The sequence below is a fragment of the Labeo rohita genome, chromosome 16, assembly GCF_022985175.1.
Source record: "Labeo rohita strain BAU-BD-2019 chromosome 16, IGBB_LRoh.1.0, whole genome shotgun sequence".
NCBI classification, from domain to species: Eukaryota; Metazoa; Chordata; class Actinopteri; order Cypriniformes; family Cyprinidae; genus Labeo; species Labeo rohita.
Genome location: NC_066884.1, coordinates 24,966,610 through 24,985,091, shown reverse-complemented (window position 1 = coordinate 24,985,091; position 18,482 = coordinate 24,966,610). Strand labels below are relative to the sequence as shown.

At 35.2% G+C, this 18,482-nt stretch overlaps 1 protein-coding gene across 1 annotated transcript in view; it reads left to right on the top strand.

The window, feature by feature from the left end:
* Window positions 1-13,791, top strand: part of nbeal2 (neurobeachin-like 2) — a 90,538-nt gene extending 76,747 nt beyond the window's left edge. Inside the window, 8 exon segments of the mRNA XM_051130813.1 lie at window positions 2,508-2,617; window positions 3,035-3,207; window positions 5,363-5,457; window positions 6,885-7,001; window positions 7,094-7,255; window positions 7,370-7,518; window positions 7,892-8,027; window positions 10,237-13,791. Of these exon segments, the coding sequence (XP_050986770.1) occupies window positions 2,508-2,617; window positions 3,035-3,207; window positions 5,363-5,457; window positions 6,885-7,001; window positions 7,094-7,255; window positions 7,370-7,518; window positions 7,892-8,027; window positions 10,237-10,344 (1,050 nt within the window). The 3' untranslated portion in view covers window positions 10,345-13,791.
* The last annotated feature ends 4,691 nt before the right edge of the window (window positions 13,792-18,482 follow it).

Here is an 18,482-nt window from a genome sequence, read left to right as displayed (position 1 = left end):
AGGTTGAGGATCAAGAGGGTTCATGGAAGAGTGTGTTAATGCAGTGGTTCTCAACCATAGGGCCAGGGGCCACTAGGGGGCCTCTGCAAACTTCCAAGAGTGCTCTAAGATGACTTAAAGGCACAATATGTAAAAATTTTTGATTGTAATATCCAAAAACCACTAGAACACTGTTATATATTTGGCTGACTGTCTCAAATGTTTCCAAGAATGTTTAAATCATGAGAAATAAGCAGTTTTAAATAGTGTCCCGTCCCTCGTCATTGCATCATCTGCCAATGATTTCAAACACCCTTGATTACCGGTTTTATTTTATAGAAAACATGGAAACAAAAGACACTTTAATATGTTACGCTTTTTATTAGCAAAGTGACAAATAGTAGCATTATAATAGACTTTCAAATGTATCTAGCATGGTAAACAGTGCTGCTTTACCTACTAATTGTGGTATAATAAACAAAATTATGCTTTTTGAGGAAAACATTTCAGGAATGTTCTCCATATAGTGGACTTCTATGATGCCCACGAGTTTGAACTTCCAAAATGCAGTTTAAATGCAGCTTTAATGGGCTCTAAATGATCCCAGATGAGGAAGAAGGGTCTTATCTAGCAAAACGATCGGTTGTTTTCTAAAAAAATTTACAATTTATATACTTTTTTAACCTCAAATGCTCATCTTGTCCAGTTCTGAGTGTGCTCTGAGCATTCCTACATTGCTGCAGAAGTACCGACCCAGTGTTTACAAAGTGACCGTGTGAAGAAAGTCAAATGCCCTTTACAGAAAAGGTAAAACAGTGATTTTGAAGTTGGAAGAGAAAATTAGATATCCTAAATCTCTTTTGAACTGGAATGCTTAGAGCGCATGCAGAGCTAGACGAGCATTTGAGGTTAAAAAGTAAATAAATGTAATTTTTTTTAGACAGTAACCAAGTGTTTCGCTAAGTAAGACCCTTCTTTCTCGGCTGGGATCGTTTAGAGCCCTTCGAAGCTGCATTTTGGAAGTTCAAACTCGCGGGCACCATAGAAGTCCACTATATGGAAAACATTCCTAAAATGTTTTCGTCAAAAAACATAATTTCTTTACGACTGAAGAAAGACAGACATGAACATCTTGGATGACAAGGGGGTGAGTAAATTATTTGTTAATTTTAGTTCTGGAAGTGAACTTCTCCTTTCATACATTAGCTCATCCATGAACATGATTTCTGCCTGAGTCCCGTCCGATTGCATGGGCTGTGGGGATAAAGACGAAAAATCCCATGATTCCAACCTCAGTCAGGGCATCATCAAATTACGCATTTGTTTCTTTGTTTGTTTTGAATATGCGGACTCTAGCTTTGGAAAATTACATACTGTGCCTTTAAAATTATGTCAGAATAGACAAAACTAGCATTTTTCTAGTGAATATATATTTATCTTATTATGACAAGTTTTAAAATAGTTTATGGGGTAGAAATGTTGAGTACAAAATATTTTAAACATCTTTATGCTATAAATCTCAAACAACTGGCCTTTGAAGCCTGTTGTGGACAGTGGGGGGCCTTGGAGTTAAAAAGGTTGAAATTACTTTGCAAAAAGGTTTGTGGAAAATGTGAAAAAAGGCTTTTTTTTGCATAATTTTGAAATAATCCAATCTTTGTAATTCTTCTTTCAAAAAACTGTTCATGGAATCATGAGATTATTTTATTATTTTATACTTTATTAAACATACTAACAGGTATGTTTAATAAAGTTGTTGACAGAAGGAACCTAGATACATTTCTAGTTTCAACATTATTTGTTCTTCAGACTTTCTTCTTTAAAAGAAAATAAGTATCTTATTTTTGCAAAGTGACCCATATTTGATTTTTGACCACTGAATACGTGTACAATTTAACGATTTACTCCTGAAGCCATATTAAAATTCCAACATCTTTGGAATTGAACCATATATGGCCTTAAAAATGAAGATGTCAAAAGGAAAGTTTGTTTACAGACATGCAAACTTTGGAGAAAAACTTGAAATGTGCTGTTTTCCCATTTTTGAATGGTTACAAGTGGCACATAATGCAACAAAGTTTGCTAAAGTCAACAGATTTTACTAACAAATCTACCAATCTCTGTGTAAAATTTATATAATGATGCAGCCATCTTTCTTAAGTCATTTTTACTCCCTATAATTTGGCTCTGAATCTCAGGTAAAAATTGCCATTTTGACCTCCCTCTACAAAATAGTGGATTACTCTGTAAATATGACATTTAATATTTTGGCTTTCATCACTATACATGTCTGTCTTTCTTCAGAAAATATATTAGCAAAATTTCAACTGGGGAGGTTTTTTGACATTGAGTGGATTTGACACGGAATGACCCTATAATAATTTGCTTTGGCTTTAATGCACTGACAGTTTAAAAACTTTCAAATATAGTTTGTTTTATTTTTAAAAATATTAATTTTTGTAAACAATTCACTCTTAACATTGTTTTCACTCAGTGTATAATTTAGGAATTATTTTGTCCTGTTTTAGGTGACAGTGAGTGCTAATGGTATGATAGGCACTCATAGCTGGCTGCCCTACGACAAGAACATAGCTAATTACTTCACCTTCACCAGAGACCCCACTGTGAGCAACCAAAAGTAAGTTTGAACATGTACACACGTCTAAACACATTATATAATCATGTTCAGAGACAGTGATGTCATAGTTTTAAAGACATCAGGTTTTGATTAGGCAGAAAGTTATTTTAATAGTGACAACAATGGTCTTTGGACAAATAATCAAAGGCTTTATAGCAGCTTATAAACAGCAGCTCTTTGACATTAAGCTCTGGTGGTTTGGCTGCTTCGGTCTGTATGAATGTTCTTCAGTCAAATTTGGTTCTTTGTAGTAAAAACTAATTTGTTTTGCCAAGCCTTTCTTGTTGTTTCTGAGTGGTCTGCTAACATGCGTCAAATCTGATGCTAAAACACAACATTGATCTATTTCCAATGTTCTCCCACTGACAAGTTTAGTCCCATTTGTTGGTACTAACCTTTTGTTTGATCTGTTTTTAGGACCCAGCGGTTCCTCAGCGGGCCGTTCTCCCCAGGGGTGGAAATCGGGTCCCAGGTGCTGGTGGTGTCCACTGACGGGCGTCTGCTGTTCAGCGGGGGGCACTGGGACTGCAGCATTCGGGTCACTATGTTAGGCAAGGCCAAGCTGGTGGGCAGGATCTGCCGTCACATAGGTGAGAGCCGTCTGTCAGACACAGACGTACCGAAATAGTACAAAGCCAAGACGCAGCTGTAGGCCTTGGAATGAGCTTGATGGAGTTGTTGAGCTGAATCCTAAATTAAATGAGCTGTTGTCAGATTTGGCAGAGATGTTTGATAAATTATTTGTTGCTGAAAGCCTGACATATGACAAAATGTTAAATTGCATGTGTTTTTGATGAATATCATATTTGATACATCAGGATTTTATGAATTGTATAGTTTGAGGCCCAAAATGAGCAAAAATATGCAATTTGGTCCAGTTGCTGAAATTCTTTCCCCAAAAAATATGACAAAATTCTGATAGCTTGTAATAAAAGTCAGTACAATCTTTATAACAGTATAGCAGACTACTTACATAAATGCATTTAAAGGAGAAGTCCACTTCCAAAACAAAGATTCATATATAATGTACTCACCCCCTTGTCATCCAAGATGTTCATGTCTTTCTTTCTTCAGTCGTAAAGAAATTATATGACATACCTTAACTGTCTTGAATACACAGAGTTTAGGGAGAGAAAGACAAGAGGAGCGTTTGAGATTAAAAAGTATTTAAATTGAATTTTTTTTTAATGAAAACAACCGATCGTTTTGCTAGATAAGACCCTTCTTCCAACCGTATTTGGGATCGTTTGAAGCCGTATTTAAACTGCATTGTGGAAGTTCAAAATCGGGGCACCATAGCAGTCCATTATATGGAGAAAAATACTGACATTTTTTCCTCAAACAAAAAAAAAATCTTTACAGCTGAAGAAAGAAAGACATGAACATCTTGGATGACAAGGGGCTGAGTACATTATATGTGAATCTTTGTTTTGGAAGTGGAGTTCTCCTTTATTATCAGTTGTCACACAAAGCTCTGTAGTTTTTATTTATGAGGGCAAACATAATGCATTCCAATACAATGATGATTCAGAGATGTACACGTACACATTCTTCAAATGCCTGATGTATCATATCTGATATGATACATCAGGCGTCCTTCATATTTGATATTAAGTATTTTTTTTATTCTGAAAGTGGACTAAACTTTTAAAGGAGTAGCTCCAGAACAAAAATTTACAGATACTCATCCTGTTGTCATCCAAGATGTTCATGACTTTCTTTCTTCAGTCATAAAGAAATTACGTTTGAAGAAAACATTTAAGGAATTATCTCCATATAGTGGACTTCAATGGTGCCTGTGACTTTGAACTTCCAAAATGCAGTTTAAATGCAGCTTCAAGGGGCTCTAGACAATCCCAGACAAGGAATAAGCAAAACCATCAGCCATTTTCTTTAAAAAAATAATCAAATGTATATAATTTTTAACCTCAAATGCTCATCTTGTCTAGCTCTGCGTAAACTCTGTGCATTCCGGTTCAATACAGTAAGGGTATGTCAAAAAACTCCCATCTCATTTTCTTCTCCAACTTCAAAATCGTCCTACATCACTGCAGAAGTACCGACCGAGTGTTTACAAAGTGAACGTCCAAAGAAGGTCAAATGCCCTTTACAAAAAAGGGTAAAACAATGATGTCGGATTTTGAAGTTGGAGGAGAAAATGAGATGGGAGTTTTTCAACATACCCTAACTGTATTGATTTGGAATGCACAAAGTTTACGCAGAGCCAGACAAGATGAGCATTTAAGGTTAAAAAGTATACATTTTTAATTTTTAGAAAATGGCCAATTGCTTCGCTAGATAAGACCCTTATTCCTCGTCTGTGATCGTTTAGAGCCTTTTGAAGCTGCATTTAAACTGGATCTTGGAAGTTCAAACCCGCTGGCACCATTGAAGTCCATTTTATGGAGATAATTCTTGAAATATTTTCCTCAAAAAACATAATTTCTTTACGACTGAAAAAGAAAAGACATAAACATCTTGGATGACAACGGGGTGAGTACATTATCTGTAAAAAAAAATTCTGGAAGTGAACTCTTTTAATAAAAATGTGTTACTATGTCACACCAAAAAAAAAAAAAAAAAAATCATATACTTGCTAAAAAGTATAAGCAGAAAGCATGTAGTAGATTTGTGTGCAACAAGTTTCGAAATTTGCATTTAACAGCTCCCTCTTGATTTCAACTGCTCAGAAAATGAAATGATGAAACATGATGGCTAATTAATGTGCATTTTTGTGGGCTACAGATGTGGTCACATGCCTGGCTTTGGATCTCTGTGGTATCTACCTCATCTCTGGCTCACGAGACACCACCTGCATGGTGTGGCAGGTCCAACAGCAGGTTTGCACACAAAATACTTGAGCTTAGATAACAAGTTAACACAAAAATAAAAGGGTGTGAAGGGTACATCTGCACCCATGAACAGTAATTTAATTTGAACTCAGTGTACTCTATTGTTTAAAAGTTTGGGGTCAGTAATTTTTTTTTACAATGTTATTACTTCTATTTTGCAAGGGCACATTAAAATTGATCAAAAGTCACAGTAAAGCAGCAAATCAGCATATTAGAATGATTTCTGAAGGATCATGTGACACTGGAGTAATGATGCTGAAAATACAGCTTTGTTATCACAGGAATAAATGATATTTAAAAATATTTTAAAAATAGAAAGTTGTAGAAATAGAAAAAGCATTTAATTGTACAGACCCCAGCATATTGATTGGTAGTTTAAATAGCGAGGAATAGAAATCAGATGTGTCAAAAAATCAAATTTGTGCTTTAGACCTTAATGTGGGCAAATATGTCTTTATATATATATTTTAATATCTGAATGTTTTCTCAAATTATCTGCTGTTACACTGCCGTTCAATACTGCCGTTCGTTCTGGGATCAGTAAGATTTTTAATGTTTTTAAAGAAGTCTTTTCTGCTCATCAAGGCTGTGTTTGTGTGATTACAAATACTGAAAAAAACAGTAATATTGAGAAATATTATTGCAATTTAAAATTGTGGTTTTCCACAAGTCTTGTAATAATCTACACTACCGTTTAAAGTTTGGGGTCAGTAATTTTTTTTTCTTTCTTTTATTCAGCAAGGATGTGTTAAATTAATAAAAAGTGATAGTTAAGACTTATATTGTTAGAAAAGATTTCTATTTTGAATAAACGCTGTTCTTAATAATTTTTTATTCATCAAAGAATCAAAGAAAAAAGTATCACAGGTTCCAAAAAAATATTAAGCAGCACAACTTTTTCCAACACTGATAATAAATCAGCATATTTCTGAAGGATCATGTGACACTGAAGACTGAAGTAATGATGCTGAAAATGTAACTTTTACAAAAATAGAAAACTTATTTTAAATTGCAAAAATTTTTTTATTGCAATTAATTTTTGTACTTTTGATCAAATAAATGGAACTTTGATGAGCATAAGAGACTTCTTTAAAAACATTAAAAATCTTACTAATCCCAAATTGGTAGTGTATGTGTTATTATTTTTGTTTTTAATTAAATGCATTTAAACTTGAAGCAGTATTTACTTAGCTGACAAATACCTAAAGACTGTATTCTAATGCTGTCATTAATTAATTTATTTTATATTTAAATTTTGTCCTCTGATACTTTTCTGTTATCAATATTTTGTGTTGTATTACTGATATACATTAATTTACCTATTGCGACAACTATTGCTATTGTGATTAGTCTTTATATTGCTATTATAAATTATATAATACTCTCTTTTTTTTTTCTCCCCCCCCCCCATGTAGGGTGGTTTCTCTAGTGGTTTGTCTCCACGGCCAGTGCAGGTGCTCTGTGGACATGATCAAGAGGTCACGTGTGTCGCCATCAGCACTGAGTTGGATATGGCGATCTCAGGGTCAAAGGTCAGTTTAGATCAGACCACTGCCTAACTGTCCGTTCAGAAGTTATGCATTGCCATTAGGGTCCATGAGTTGATGAGTTTTCTCTGACTCAGGATGGCACAGTAATCATGCACAGCGTGCGTCGTGGACAGTATCTGCGGACCCTGAGACCGCCGTGTGAGAGCTGCCTTCCTGCCCCTGTGGCCCATCTGGAGGTCGGCATGGAAGGGCACATAGTGGCACAAACTGTTATGGAGGGACGCTCTGCTGGAAAGGTGCTGATTGACAATGTTTGTGAAAAGAAACATTGTTTCTGAGTTATTGTGAGAACAGAAATTAACACAAATTTGTCCCATGTTTTTTGTTACTATACTTTTTTGTGCCTGTAGGAGAAGTACGCACTGCACGTGTATTCTGTGAATGGCAGTCTCTTAGCATCTGAGACCTTGGATGAGAAGATTTCAGCTTTGCATCTGGTGCCTGACTACCTCATCATGGGCACACAACAGGGGAACCTTCACATTCGAGACTTGTACAGGTAAACATGCCTACTAATGGCCATTTCTTTAGTGTATACTGTCATTTAATTTAGCAGGGACACATTGGTTTGACCAAAAATCACAGTAAAGACTTTTACAAAATAGTCCTTTTGAATTTTATATTATTAAGCAGTACGACTGTTTTTAACATTCATAATAACACAAGAACAAGCAAACAAAAAAAAAATGTTAGTGTAGGCGTTCAGCTGCTCAGCTTAGCACGACCTGTTGAATCATATTCTTTGATTTCCCAATGTAATAGATGCATTCTTAATAAATCCTATGTGTCATCACAGTAAATCTTCAGCAGCTGGGTCCATGTTTGCTTCTCATTCCCAAGTCTTTTTTTTCCCTGTCTTTGCGTGCGTGTAGCCTGAATCTGTCTGTGGCGCCGTTGGCCCTGAAGGTCCCAGTGCGCTGCGTGTCTGTCACGAAAGAGAGCAGTCATATTCTGGTGGGCCTGGAGGATGGCAAACTCATTGTGGTAGGAGCAGGAAAACCGGAGGAGGTGAGGTTGAGGGGTTGCCAGTAGGTTTTTACTGATTTAAATAAAATCCATGCTGCTAAACTGTTATTAGCACATCATAACACCACTAAAAAGTATTCATTTGTTAAAACGGTTTCATTTTACATAAGAAAACTACTGCATATAAAGTAAATATTGAGGAAACAATATAATTTCCATCCATAAAATCAACAACTGATGAATAGAACCAAGTCCCCGTCCTACATTTTGTCTTTTTTTAATAATTTGTTACAGATGCTAAAGAAACAATTTGTTGCTACTTCTGTTACATCATGTTTTTACAAGAATGGCAGATGAAATTGTCACTTCTGTGGAGTTATAGTGTTATTAGATCATCATAATGCTGATAGCCACATTTATGTGCAATTGCATGTTATAAAGTCTGAATTTTGAGTTCATATCTTGCAATTCTGACTTGATGTTTAAATCTCACTGTTCTGACTATGTAACACACAATTGTGAGTTTATATCTTGCAATTCTGAGAAAAAGCCCGAATTATGATATGTATAAACTCACAGTTGCGAGAAAAAAGTCTGAATTTTAAGATAAAATGTTGCAATTACTTTTTTATTTTTTATTCAGTGGTGGAAACAAGCTTCCATAGTAAATATTAACAGAAACAGTGAAAAAAAAAAAATTTTTTTAATATACAAAAATTATACTATTGTTATTTAAAATATATGATTATTTCTAAAATACACCATTATTTATTGTTAGTTTATGTTAGTTCATAATAAATGTAATGTTAAAATGTGTTTTTAAAATGTGCATGAAGCAATTAATATTAATCAAGATTAATAAATGCTAAAAAATATTTAAAAAAATTGCCTGTTGTTAAGTATTGGGTAAACTACTATGGAAGACCGTTTCCACTACAGAAAAAAAAAGGTAATTGCAACTTTATCTTACAATTCTGACTTTTTTCTCAAAATTATGTGATATAAACACAATTATGAGTTATAAACTCAGAACTTGACTTTATTTCAGTTCTGATTTTGTAACTCATAATTGTGAGTTTATATCTGATATGAACTCACAATTGCGACCTAAAAAATTAGACTTTGCAGATATAAACTTGAAATTTCCAGAAATAAATTCAAAATTGTGATATAAACTCACAGTTCTGACTTTTCTCCTTAGAATATATATTATATAAACTCACAATTGTGATTAAAAAAAATCAGAATTGCGAAATATAAACTTATAATTGCAAGAAATTAAATCAGATTGCGATGTAAAGTCACAATTTTTACTTTTTTCTCTCAGAATTGCATGATATAAACTCACAAATGCGAGTTAAAAAATCAGAATTGTGAGATCTAAATTTGAAATTGCAAGAAATAAAATCAGAATTGAGATTTAAACTCGCAATTCTGACTTTTTATCAGAATTACATGATATAAACTCGCAATTTTGCGTTATAAAGTCAGAACTGCATGATATAAAGTCAAAATTGTGAGAAATGAAATCAGAATTGTGATTATAAACTCACAATTGTGAGTTATAAAGTCAGAACTGTAGATATATACTCGCAATTGCGAGTTATCGAGTTTATTCTTTTGTTTTTTTTCTCAGAATTGCAATATAAAACTTTTATTTTATTTTTCTCTGAAGTTTGCGAGTTTATATCTCACAATTCTGATTTAATAACATGCAGATTTTTTTTTTTTTAGAATTGCATGATATAAACTTTCAATTGCAAGTTTAAAAAATCAGAATTGTGAGATATAGAGATTTGCAAGAAATAAAATCAGAATTGATTTAAACTTGGAAGTCTGACTTTTTTGTCAGAATTACATGATATAAACTCACAATTGTGAGTTATGAAGTCAGAGAAAATAGTCTTTTTTTCCTCTCAGAATTGGACTTGATAACTCGCAATTGCGTATATCAGTTTGTATCACACAATTTTGAGAAAAATATGTCAGAATTGCTAGATGTAAACTTGCAATTGTGATTTTTAGCAAGGAATTGTGAAATAAAAATTCGCAATGACCTTTTTTATTTTTTTTATTTATTGCTGCAAACTGCCTTCCATAAACTACTGTATCATGTTACCAAAAAAAAAAAGTCACCTTCCCTTTATTGAAGCCGTTAATTTATATGTAACCTATTAAATTTTTCATTTGAGTCTGCAACTTATTTTCTCAAGGACTAAAAATTTCAATAAAACCTTTGTTTTTAATTCAGGTGCGGTCTGGGCAGTTTTCCCGCCGACTGTGGGGCTCCACACGCAGAATCTCCCAGGTGTCCTCAGGAGAGACCGAATACAACCCCGTCGAGCCTCCTGCTAAATGAGCCCCTCGTGCCTTCAGCAAAAACTGTGCATCCATAAGAGACAATAGCGTCAGCGTTCCTGCACCGCTCGTCCGCTTTCCTGCCCTTTTAAACCAGAGAGCTTGGGAACAAGAGAGCGTAAAGGGAACACAAGTGGTGAAACGTGCACTTTTTTTTATAAAAAGGGAAAAGAACATTCTTCTTGAAAATGCAATGATTTATACTGCTTTTAACAGATAAACATTCCAAAGATTTTTGATCAGGCAGGCAACTTTTTCAATGTTGACGGCTAAGACTGAAATTTTTAAAAGCAGTATGTTCTGTCCTGTGAATCACAGACTGTCTTCTCACTGGCTGGAGCCCGAAGCACTGTAGCTCAGCGTGATGGACTTAGTCTCTGTCACTAAGTGACAAACCATCATCACTTGAGCTGTTTTATAGTATAGTAGATCTTCCTATGCTGATATTTGCTTTTGCTTTACTGGCTACGAACAGCACAGCAACACTGGTACTCCGTCTGACACTTGAAAACCTTCTCAAATTGAGCAATGTCATCTATAAAGCCAGATTTTTTTCCATGGGACAGGCACCAGCAGAGACATTTTAACTCTGTGTATGTATGTGGGTGTGGGTGTTTGTAATGCTTTGCACGGTTACTTGCAGACGCTTTGTATAACGCAATAATTAATGTGACGCCTAAATTGGAACAAGATCCTTTCGCTCTTGTTTAATTATGTGAAGCGCTTTGAGCCCTACGAAGTCTTGAGACTTGATTCAGTACCTCTGGTGCCTTAAAACAGGTAAACAATAGAAATGGCCATAAGTATGATTGATTATGACATAAAATATAAAGGGATAGTTCACCTGAAAATGAAAGTTTTGTCATCACCCGCATGGTGTTCCAAATCAGTTTGACTGACGTTTTCCTGAAAAAAAAAATGATAATAGTTATAGTAAATACATGTCTTCTTTTCTGATTAAAAAAAGCCATGACGGTTTAGGAACAGCATTATGTATAAGTAAATGATCACATAATTTTAATTTTGGGATGAACTATCTATTTACCTAATTAGGGTTCTGCTCATAAAAACAGCTTTTTTAATATTGGCACATCTTTATTTCTCTCACACTGTGTAAATCTTTCATATCCTGTTATATATTATAAAAAGGAAGTGCCTTTCCTGTTATGGATTTGCACAGCCATCACAAAAAAATCCTTTTGACGGTGAACGAGACAGTCCACTTACATGTGCGTTCTTCCACTGTAGGGCAGCGCTTTCTAAAATAGGCATAAATTGCACTTGAATATAAAGCGCTTTTGGCTTCTTTTCATATAATAGTCGCGATACGGTTTCAGCACATCCTCACATGCTTAACGTGCTGTGCTTAAAAACATTTACAGAAAATCTAAACCGTAACAAGAATTTTATCCATTTTTAACTCCGCAAAGTGCCTCAAATGTGTTCCTCACTGTAATTATGAAACTATTTGTAATATGTGAACCATACACCAGCTAATTGTCCTGTGAATGTGTTTGTTGGCCGGGGCCACAACTTTGTCTATGTTACCATTGGAATTTTTTGTCTAGATGTTTTTTTTTCTCCTCTTGACGCACTGAATGCTTTGAAGCCTCTGCTGTGTGAGTGGTGTCTGTGCGACACATGGGTATTGGGGTGAGAGAGCAGAGGACACATCTTGCTGGCTTCTCTGGGATGGTTGCGTTAAATCTGCTGCTCTGCGCTGGATAGCAAAGCCAGCAGAGACAAAGGAAAGCACCGAGCACAACAGCCAGCAGTTATACACTGTTTAAAAATTAGTTTACCCGGAAATTATATATATTTTTTCTAATGTTTACTCACCATTGTGTTGTTTTAAACTTGTATGACTTTCTATAAAAAGTAATAATAAGTAACTCACCCCTGGCCGGAGTTTGACTGACAGGCGAACTGACCAATCATAACGCCGAATTTGCCATTTTGTCCGACAAACAAACCAGACAGAGGAGTAGATTAATGTCGGTGGACTTATGATGCCTTCACGTGCTATCGGAATTATCGTAAATATGAGTTTCCTAATTCAAAATTAGACGTGAACGCTTCTCAAATCGTTATTTACTACTGGGAAATTCGGAAATAATTTTGATGCCAGAGTTCCCGAAGTTGGGCGCGTCATAAACTTTAAACATGGTGGAGGAGACAACCACTGCTGCATGCAGTTCTCACAACTACGTCTCTTTGTTTTGTCGCTAAAGTAGTGTATTTATAGGCTAGATATAAACGATCATTGGAAGCATATTGTATGTTTTATAAACAGTGAAATTGCAGTGAAATTTTTGCAAACTGCATGTGTCGCACCTACGGTGAATGTTTATATGATTGTCAACCAATGGGATGCTACATTTTATTCTTTCTGACATTAAAGCACTTGACAAGCTTGTAATCACGACTTCATAAGTGAGAAACAGGAAATTTACGATAGCACGTGAAGGCAGCATTAAACTTGTCCATACAGTTTTCTTAAGTCATTTGTGTGAGAAACTTACCAATATTCAAGGTGTTATTTGCTTGAAACTCTTCCCCTCAGGTGAGCTGTTAACTGCTGTGACCGGAACACTGAGTCAGTTTGATTTTTAAACGAATCATTTAGGCTTTGTGAACTGAATCATTCATTGAAAAGTTCTCAGACGAACGATTTGTTCATGTTCATGAATAATGACTTAAAATTCCACATTTAAAACTACTGTCTGAGTTCAGAAGTTAAATATAGAGCTTAAGTAGTCTAGTATGGATCACTTTTTAGATTATTCTTTTGAAGCTTTGGTCAACATTCAGTTTAATTGCTGAGTGAGAGCAACCAGAACGAATCTTCTAAATCCTCTTTTTGTGTTCCACAAAAGATAAAAAGTCATACAGGTTTGGACTGACATTAGGGGGGAGTAAATTTAATTTTCTTCAGTGAATTATTTCTTCATCACAACATTGTCCTCTGTATCACTATCACTCATAGTTCAAACACTGCCACTGAAATTATTACTGTAAGATAGCTTAAGGGATTTTTTTTTTTTTTTGGAAATGTGTGTTATTTTTCCACTGTTTCCCCGCTACACACGCACAAACCCTTGTACACAGGGTTTAGTCTTGAAGATCTAACGATAGATTTTCATTTGTGTTGGGAAACTGAAGCCATAGGAGATTAAGGCCTGTTTTTATGAAATGCTTACAACTAAACCACTCCACAATTCTTGTTATGCAGGATCTATGATGTCGCCGAACAGGACGAATTATGTTAAGCTCCATGTCTGTTCGAACAAATGACAGCTTCAAAAGAGATGTAAACAGTCATTCTCTGTTAAACAAATACTGCCCATTTCTGTTTCACAGCCTTCGTGTTTGAGTGAATGATGTGATTGTGTAAATGTATATGGTTCCTTTTAATTAAATATATTAGTCAATATAAATTGACTTGAGTTGTGACTTTTCATCAGTGGTATTTTTCTTTCACTGAGATACTCTTATAGTTTGTCAGTCAATTTTATATATATATGTGTGTATATATATATAAATATTGCATGCACTGCAAATATGTTTTTTTTTTTTAAGTATTTTTTAAAGATTTTTCATAAAAAAGTAAACCTAAACATATTTGTATAATAATTAATCTTTCATTGGTTTATTCCCTCTTCAATTTGACTCATTTAAGATGCTTAAATGCAGGTTGTATATTTCTTTTCCTTTTTCAGATCAAGTCTCTGTTTTTCTCTGACGTCTCAGCCTTTTATTCCCTCCTCCTGTCCTGACGTGTTAAACCCTATTAGAGTTGAAGAGGTCACAGTTACACCACATTTATCTGAGCTGGGAATCCTTTGATCTCCTGATGGGCCGAGCATCCTGTTGGCTGACCCATAAACACCCCAAGGGGTACGTTTGAGTGGACGACAGGGGAAGGCGGGGGTCGGCTCTGGCATGGAGGGATGGAATGCGCCTCTTCCAGTCACTACTTGCAGCGGGGCAGAGAGGAGATTGGACGTGCTGGTTATGGTGGCAATTCGGCTCTGATCTGTGTGGCTAACAATGGGAGGAGGGCTTGACACCTCGCTCTTAGTATAACCAGGCATCCCCCCCTCACCCCCAAAAAGAAGAGACGGGGGGAGGAACGGGGGTTAAAACGTCCTGACAATCACTTGTTGTCTGGGTAGTTCCTGAACCACAACAACCTGCAAACAACCACAAAGCCCCCCAGTCTCCCCAACCCCCTTATCCTGTCTCTGGGTTGTCAGGCCGTGGAATCATCTTCCATCAAAGTTTTATTATTTCTTTGCTGTGATCTGCAAATTCACACTTTGGTAACAGCTTGCCAAAGCCTTTGCATCTTTGGAGGCTTTATAGTCTTTTCCCTGGAGTTTTCTGTTGACCACGAACTAGAGATTGCAAACTGTAATAACTTAATGACTCAAGATCTACTGACATGGGTGTTGGCCATAAAAAAAGTTCACATTAAGAACGATAAGTGTTCAGACTCTCAGACTCTACTGAATTCAATTGACTATCAATAGCCAGGTTTTCATCGAAAGTTGCGAATGTGACTTTTTGCGAATAAGCGTTGTTTCCATCCGAGTCAAAGAGAACAAAATCGTCTGCCTGCTGTTTGGGAACGTAGTCTTTTGGTTTGGGAGGCAATTATACAGAAATACTTTGATGACAAACTTTGCTCAGGCATTTCAGAATGACCATAACATTTCAGATGCTGTGCAATGAGACTGGTCTGCTGGTTAGTCAAGTTTTCCCATTCCATAGTGCGAAGTCAAATGACTTTTTTGATGGGCGTGGAGGAATTTATTCACAAAATGCATTTCTATCTCCCATTATTCGCACGCACCCTTTTTCGCACAATTAAAAAAACATCTCAAGTGGGCGTAAAAACTTTTTTGCAAATTAAGGAATTTTCTTTTTCAAATTTTGCCATTTTCATCACTCGTTTCTGATGTGCTACTTCAAAATGAGCATAAAAACAGGGTGACAGAAACATCACTAATGTTTTTATCTTTTGTTGTCTGGAAAAAAAAATTGTTCTGTAAGTGATTCCATTTATATAAGGTTCTATCTGCTTTCTGAGCACTTTTGAGAAATTGAGCTTCAAAGTTTTTGCGTTCCATAGACGTCTGTAGATAGAACCATTTTTTTGTTTTCTAAAAAAAAGCCCAAATTGTACACAGCGTACAAAAGAAACATCACATAATGTCAATAAGTTGTCACCAAATAAGAATATGTGAATAACTCAATTTTGACAAAAATGTCAGAAAGAACCGTATAATTCTTAGGTGACGATATGTATTATTATCGCTATAGCTGTGGTGTGAATTTTAAACGACAGTTAAAACTTTGTATTTGTCGTTCTTAATGTGAATGAGCGTAAAGTCTAGTCCAATTTTTGGCTTGTTTAGGCCATTTCACACCGAGAACAATAACCATAAACTATATTAGTGTCCACCTCAACAGTACAGTAATGTTTTGTTTATTACCTGTTTATTATCCTCAATTACCTGAGCTCTTTAAAGTTGGAGGGATTCTGATGGGCTGTTAATGTTTTTATCATTCATCAGCTGGAAAAATTGTTCTGATGGGATTCTGACAATATCACTTCTGTATTGTAATCGTTGTTTTGGTAAAGAATATTCTTATAGAATTCAAACAGTTTTTTGCATGGCCTCATGGGATAGTAAAGTGTCCACTAGATTCCCATTAGTAGGTCCTCTGAGTACTTTTCATATACTTTTTAAGAGTAAATTCTACCATACTACTTATTCAGTACACAGTACTAAATCTGCATTGTTGAAGGTTCCAATGACATTTTACTCAGTCCTGATTCTTGCTTTATTGTACTCTTGTTTGATTTAAGTGCACTGTTAGACACAATAAATCATGAAATCCTTTTTCAAAGACTCATGTAGCTGGGTTTCAAGGGTCTGTGTTGGAGTGGTTTGCCTTTTACCTCAAGGAATAAACTTTTTCTGTTAATGTAAGTGAATGCTTTTCATCTTGTGCACTAATCTCTTATGGTGTTCCGCAGGGTTCCATTTTGGGTCCCCTTGTTTTTCCATTATATATACTTCCGCTAGGTCATATTATTCAGAGACACAACTTATCTTATCATTTCTATGCCGACGACACTCAGCTTTATCTTTCTGTTAATGATAACATCTGTTCTTTGTCCAGTTTGTTTGATTGTCTGCATGACATAAAATGCTGGATGGATGTTTTTTATTTATTCTTTTTTTTTTAACAGCTAAACAATGACTAAACTGAAATAATCTTTTTGGCCCATTGCTTCTGACCTCCGAAACTGTCAGTCACCTTGGTTCAATCTCTTCTATTGGCTGGTGTTATATTTGATCCCAGCTTGTGATTTGATAAACAGAATTGCGTTGTCGTGAAAAGAAGTTTCTTTCAGTTAAGCTCTATTGGCTAGACTCAAGATGATGCTTTCTAAGAAGGACCTCAAAACCATTATTCATAGTTTTATAACAGCAAGATTGGACTACTATAATTCACTCTGGGTTTGCCTAAATCAGCTTTAGATCACTTGCAGATGGTACATAACACAGCAGCCAGATTACTGACCGGCACATTACACCTTTGCTGGCCTCTCTTCACAGTTATGGTCTATGTTGATTTTAAAATTTTTATCTTTTCCTGATAGCACACGTACATCACGGAGACGTCTATTTGACATATCCATGTACATCTGCAAGACATTTTTTTTACAGTGTTTGCTCATCTGTAATATGGACGTTTCATATTAGATGTCAAATAGACATTTAGAAAATGTCTATAAGATGTTTATGATTTAATGTATGTAAAACTGACATTTTAAAGACGTTTAGCATATGTTCGTACACAGCAGATGCTTTCCAGTTGAACCGAGACATTTTGCAGACATATCTGTGTTGTTTTTAAAGCTTTGCATGAACTTGCACCACATTACATTTGTGATCTTTTCACGCCATATACTGTTTTCGTCTACAGACCTTAGTTAATTTTGTTGCCATATTGAATTTAACACAGATGAAAAAGAGGCTGTGGAGGATAGATTTACACTCTTTACAATGGCACACACTGTATAAACGTCCTAGATCACAAAATTTTCACAATTCACAACTTTCAAAGCTGTTTTATGACTGTTCTGGCTTAGAGTTTTTTTTCTTCTACTTTTTTGGAAAGACACTTCATGAGCTAAATAATCAGTATGTTATTAACTGAACACAATGTACTTCTATTCCCCACAACCTTATTTTCAGTCCTGTCAAAAATTAAATATGGCACTAAACTGACTAAAGTCTATAGTAGGAAAGTAGACATATTAAAACGCAGGTGAAAATCTCCTATTTGTTTATGTTAATAAATAATACATATTTATTTAGTGCCCTTTTTAATTTAGTTACCATTTGTTCATTCCTACACTGTAAAAAACAATTTGCTGAGCCAACTTAAAATAATGTGTAACCTGGCTGCCTTAAAATTTTCAGTTCAATTCAAAAAAAGTTTATTCAACTTGAAATGTTAAATTATACCAAGTGACAACTTAGATATTTGAGTTGAATTAACTTCAAATTTTAAAGCAGCTGGGTTACTTACCCAACTGTTAAGTTTAGCGAACACAAATATCTAAGTTGTTACTTAGTACAACTTAACATTTCAAGTTGAATAAACTTATTTTAGTCGACCGAACTTAAAATTTTAAGGCAGCAGGGTAACAAATTATTTTAAGCTGACTCAACAAATTGTGTTTTTTATTTTTTACAATGTAGTTCAAGAAATACGATATGCAGTTAATTCTGTTGAGTTTAAGACAAAAATTGCGTTTTTTAGGTGAAACTGGTGCCGTGTCAATCTGTCAAAAGGTCTGCTCAAAGTTTACCTAATCTAATTCCAAAAAATCGACATAATTTGAACAATTTTACAGCAAAGATAGAAAGAACAAGAATAAGATATTCTATGTAAACAGACAGAGCATTTTCAATAAAGACGCGTTATATTTACTCCAGCAGTTCCCTACTCACAGTTTCTGTCATTCAGTCATTAAGCCCTGTGTTCACACCATGAATGAAAGGAAAAAGCGAAACGAATCGGCGACGAATTAATTGAACACCATCTCTTCTTTAC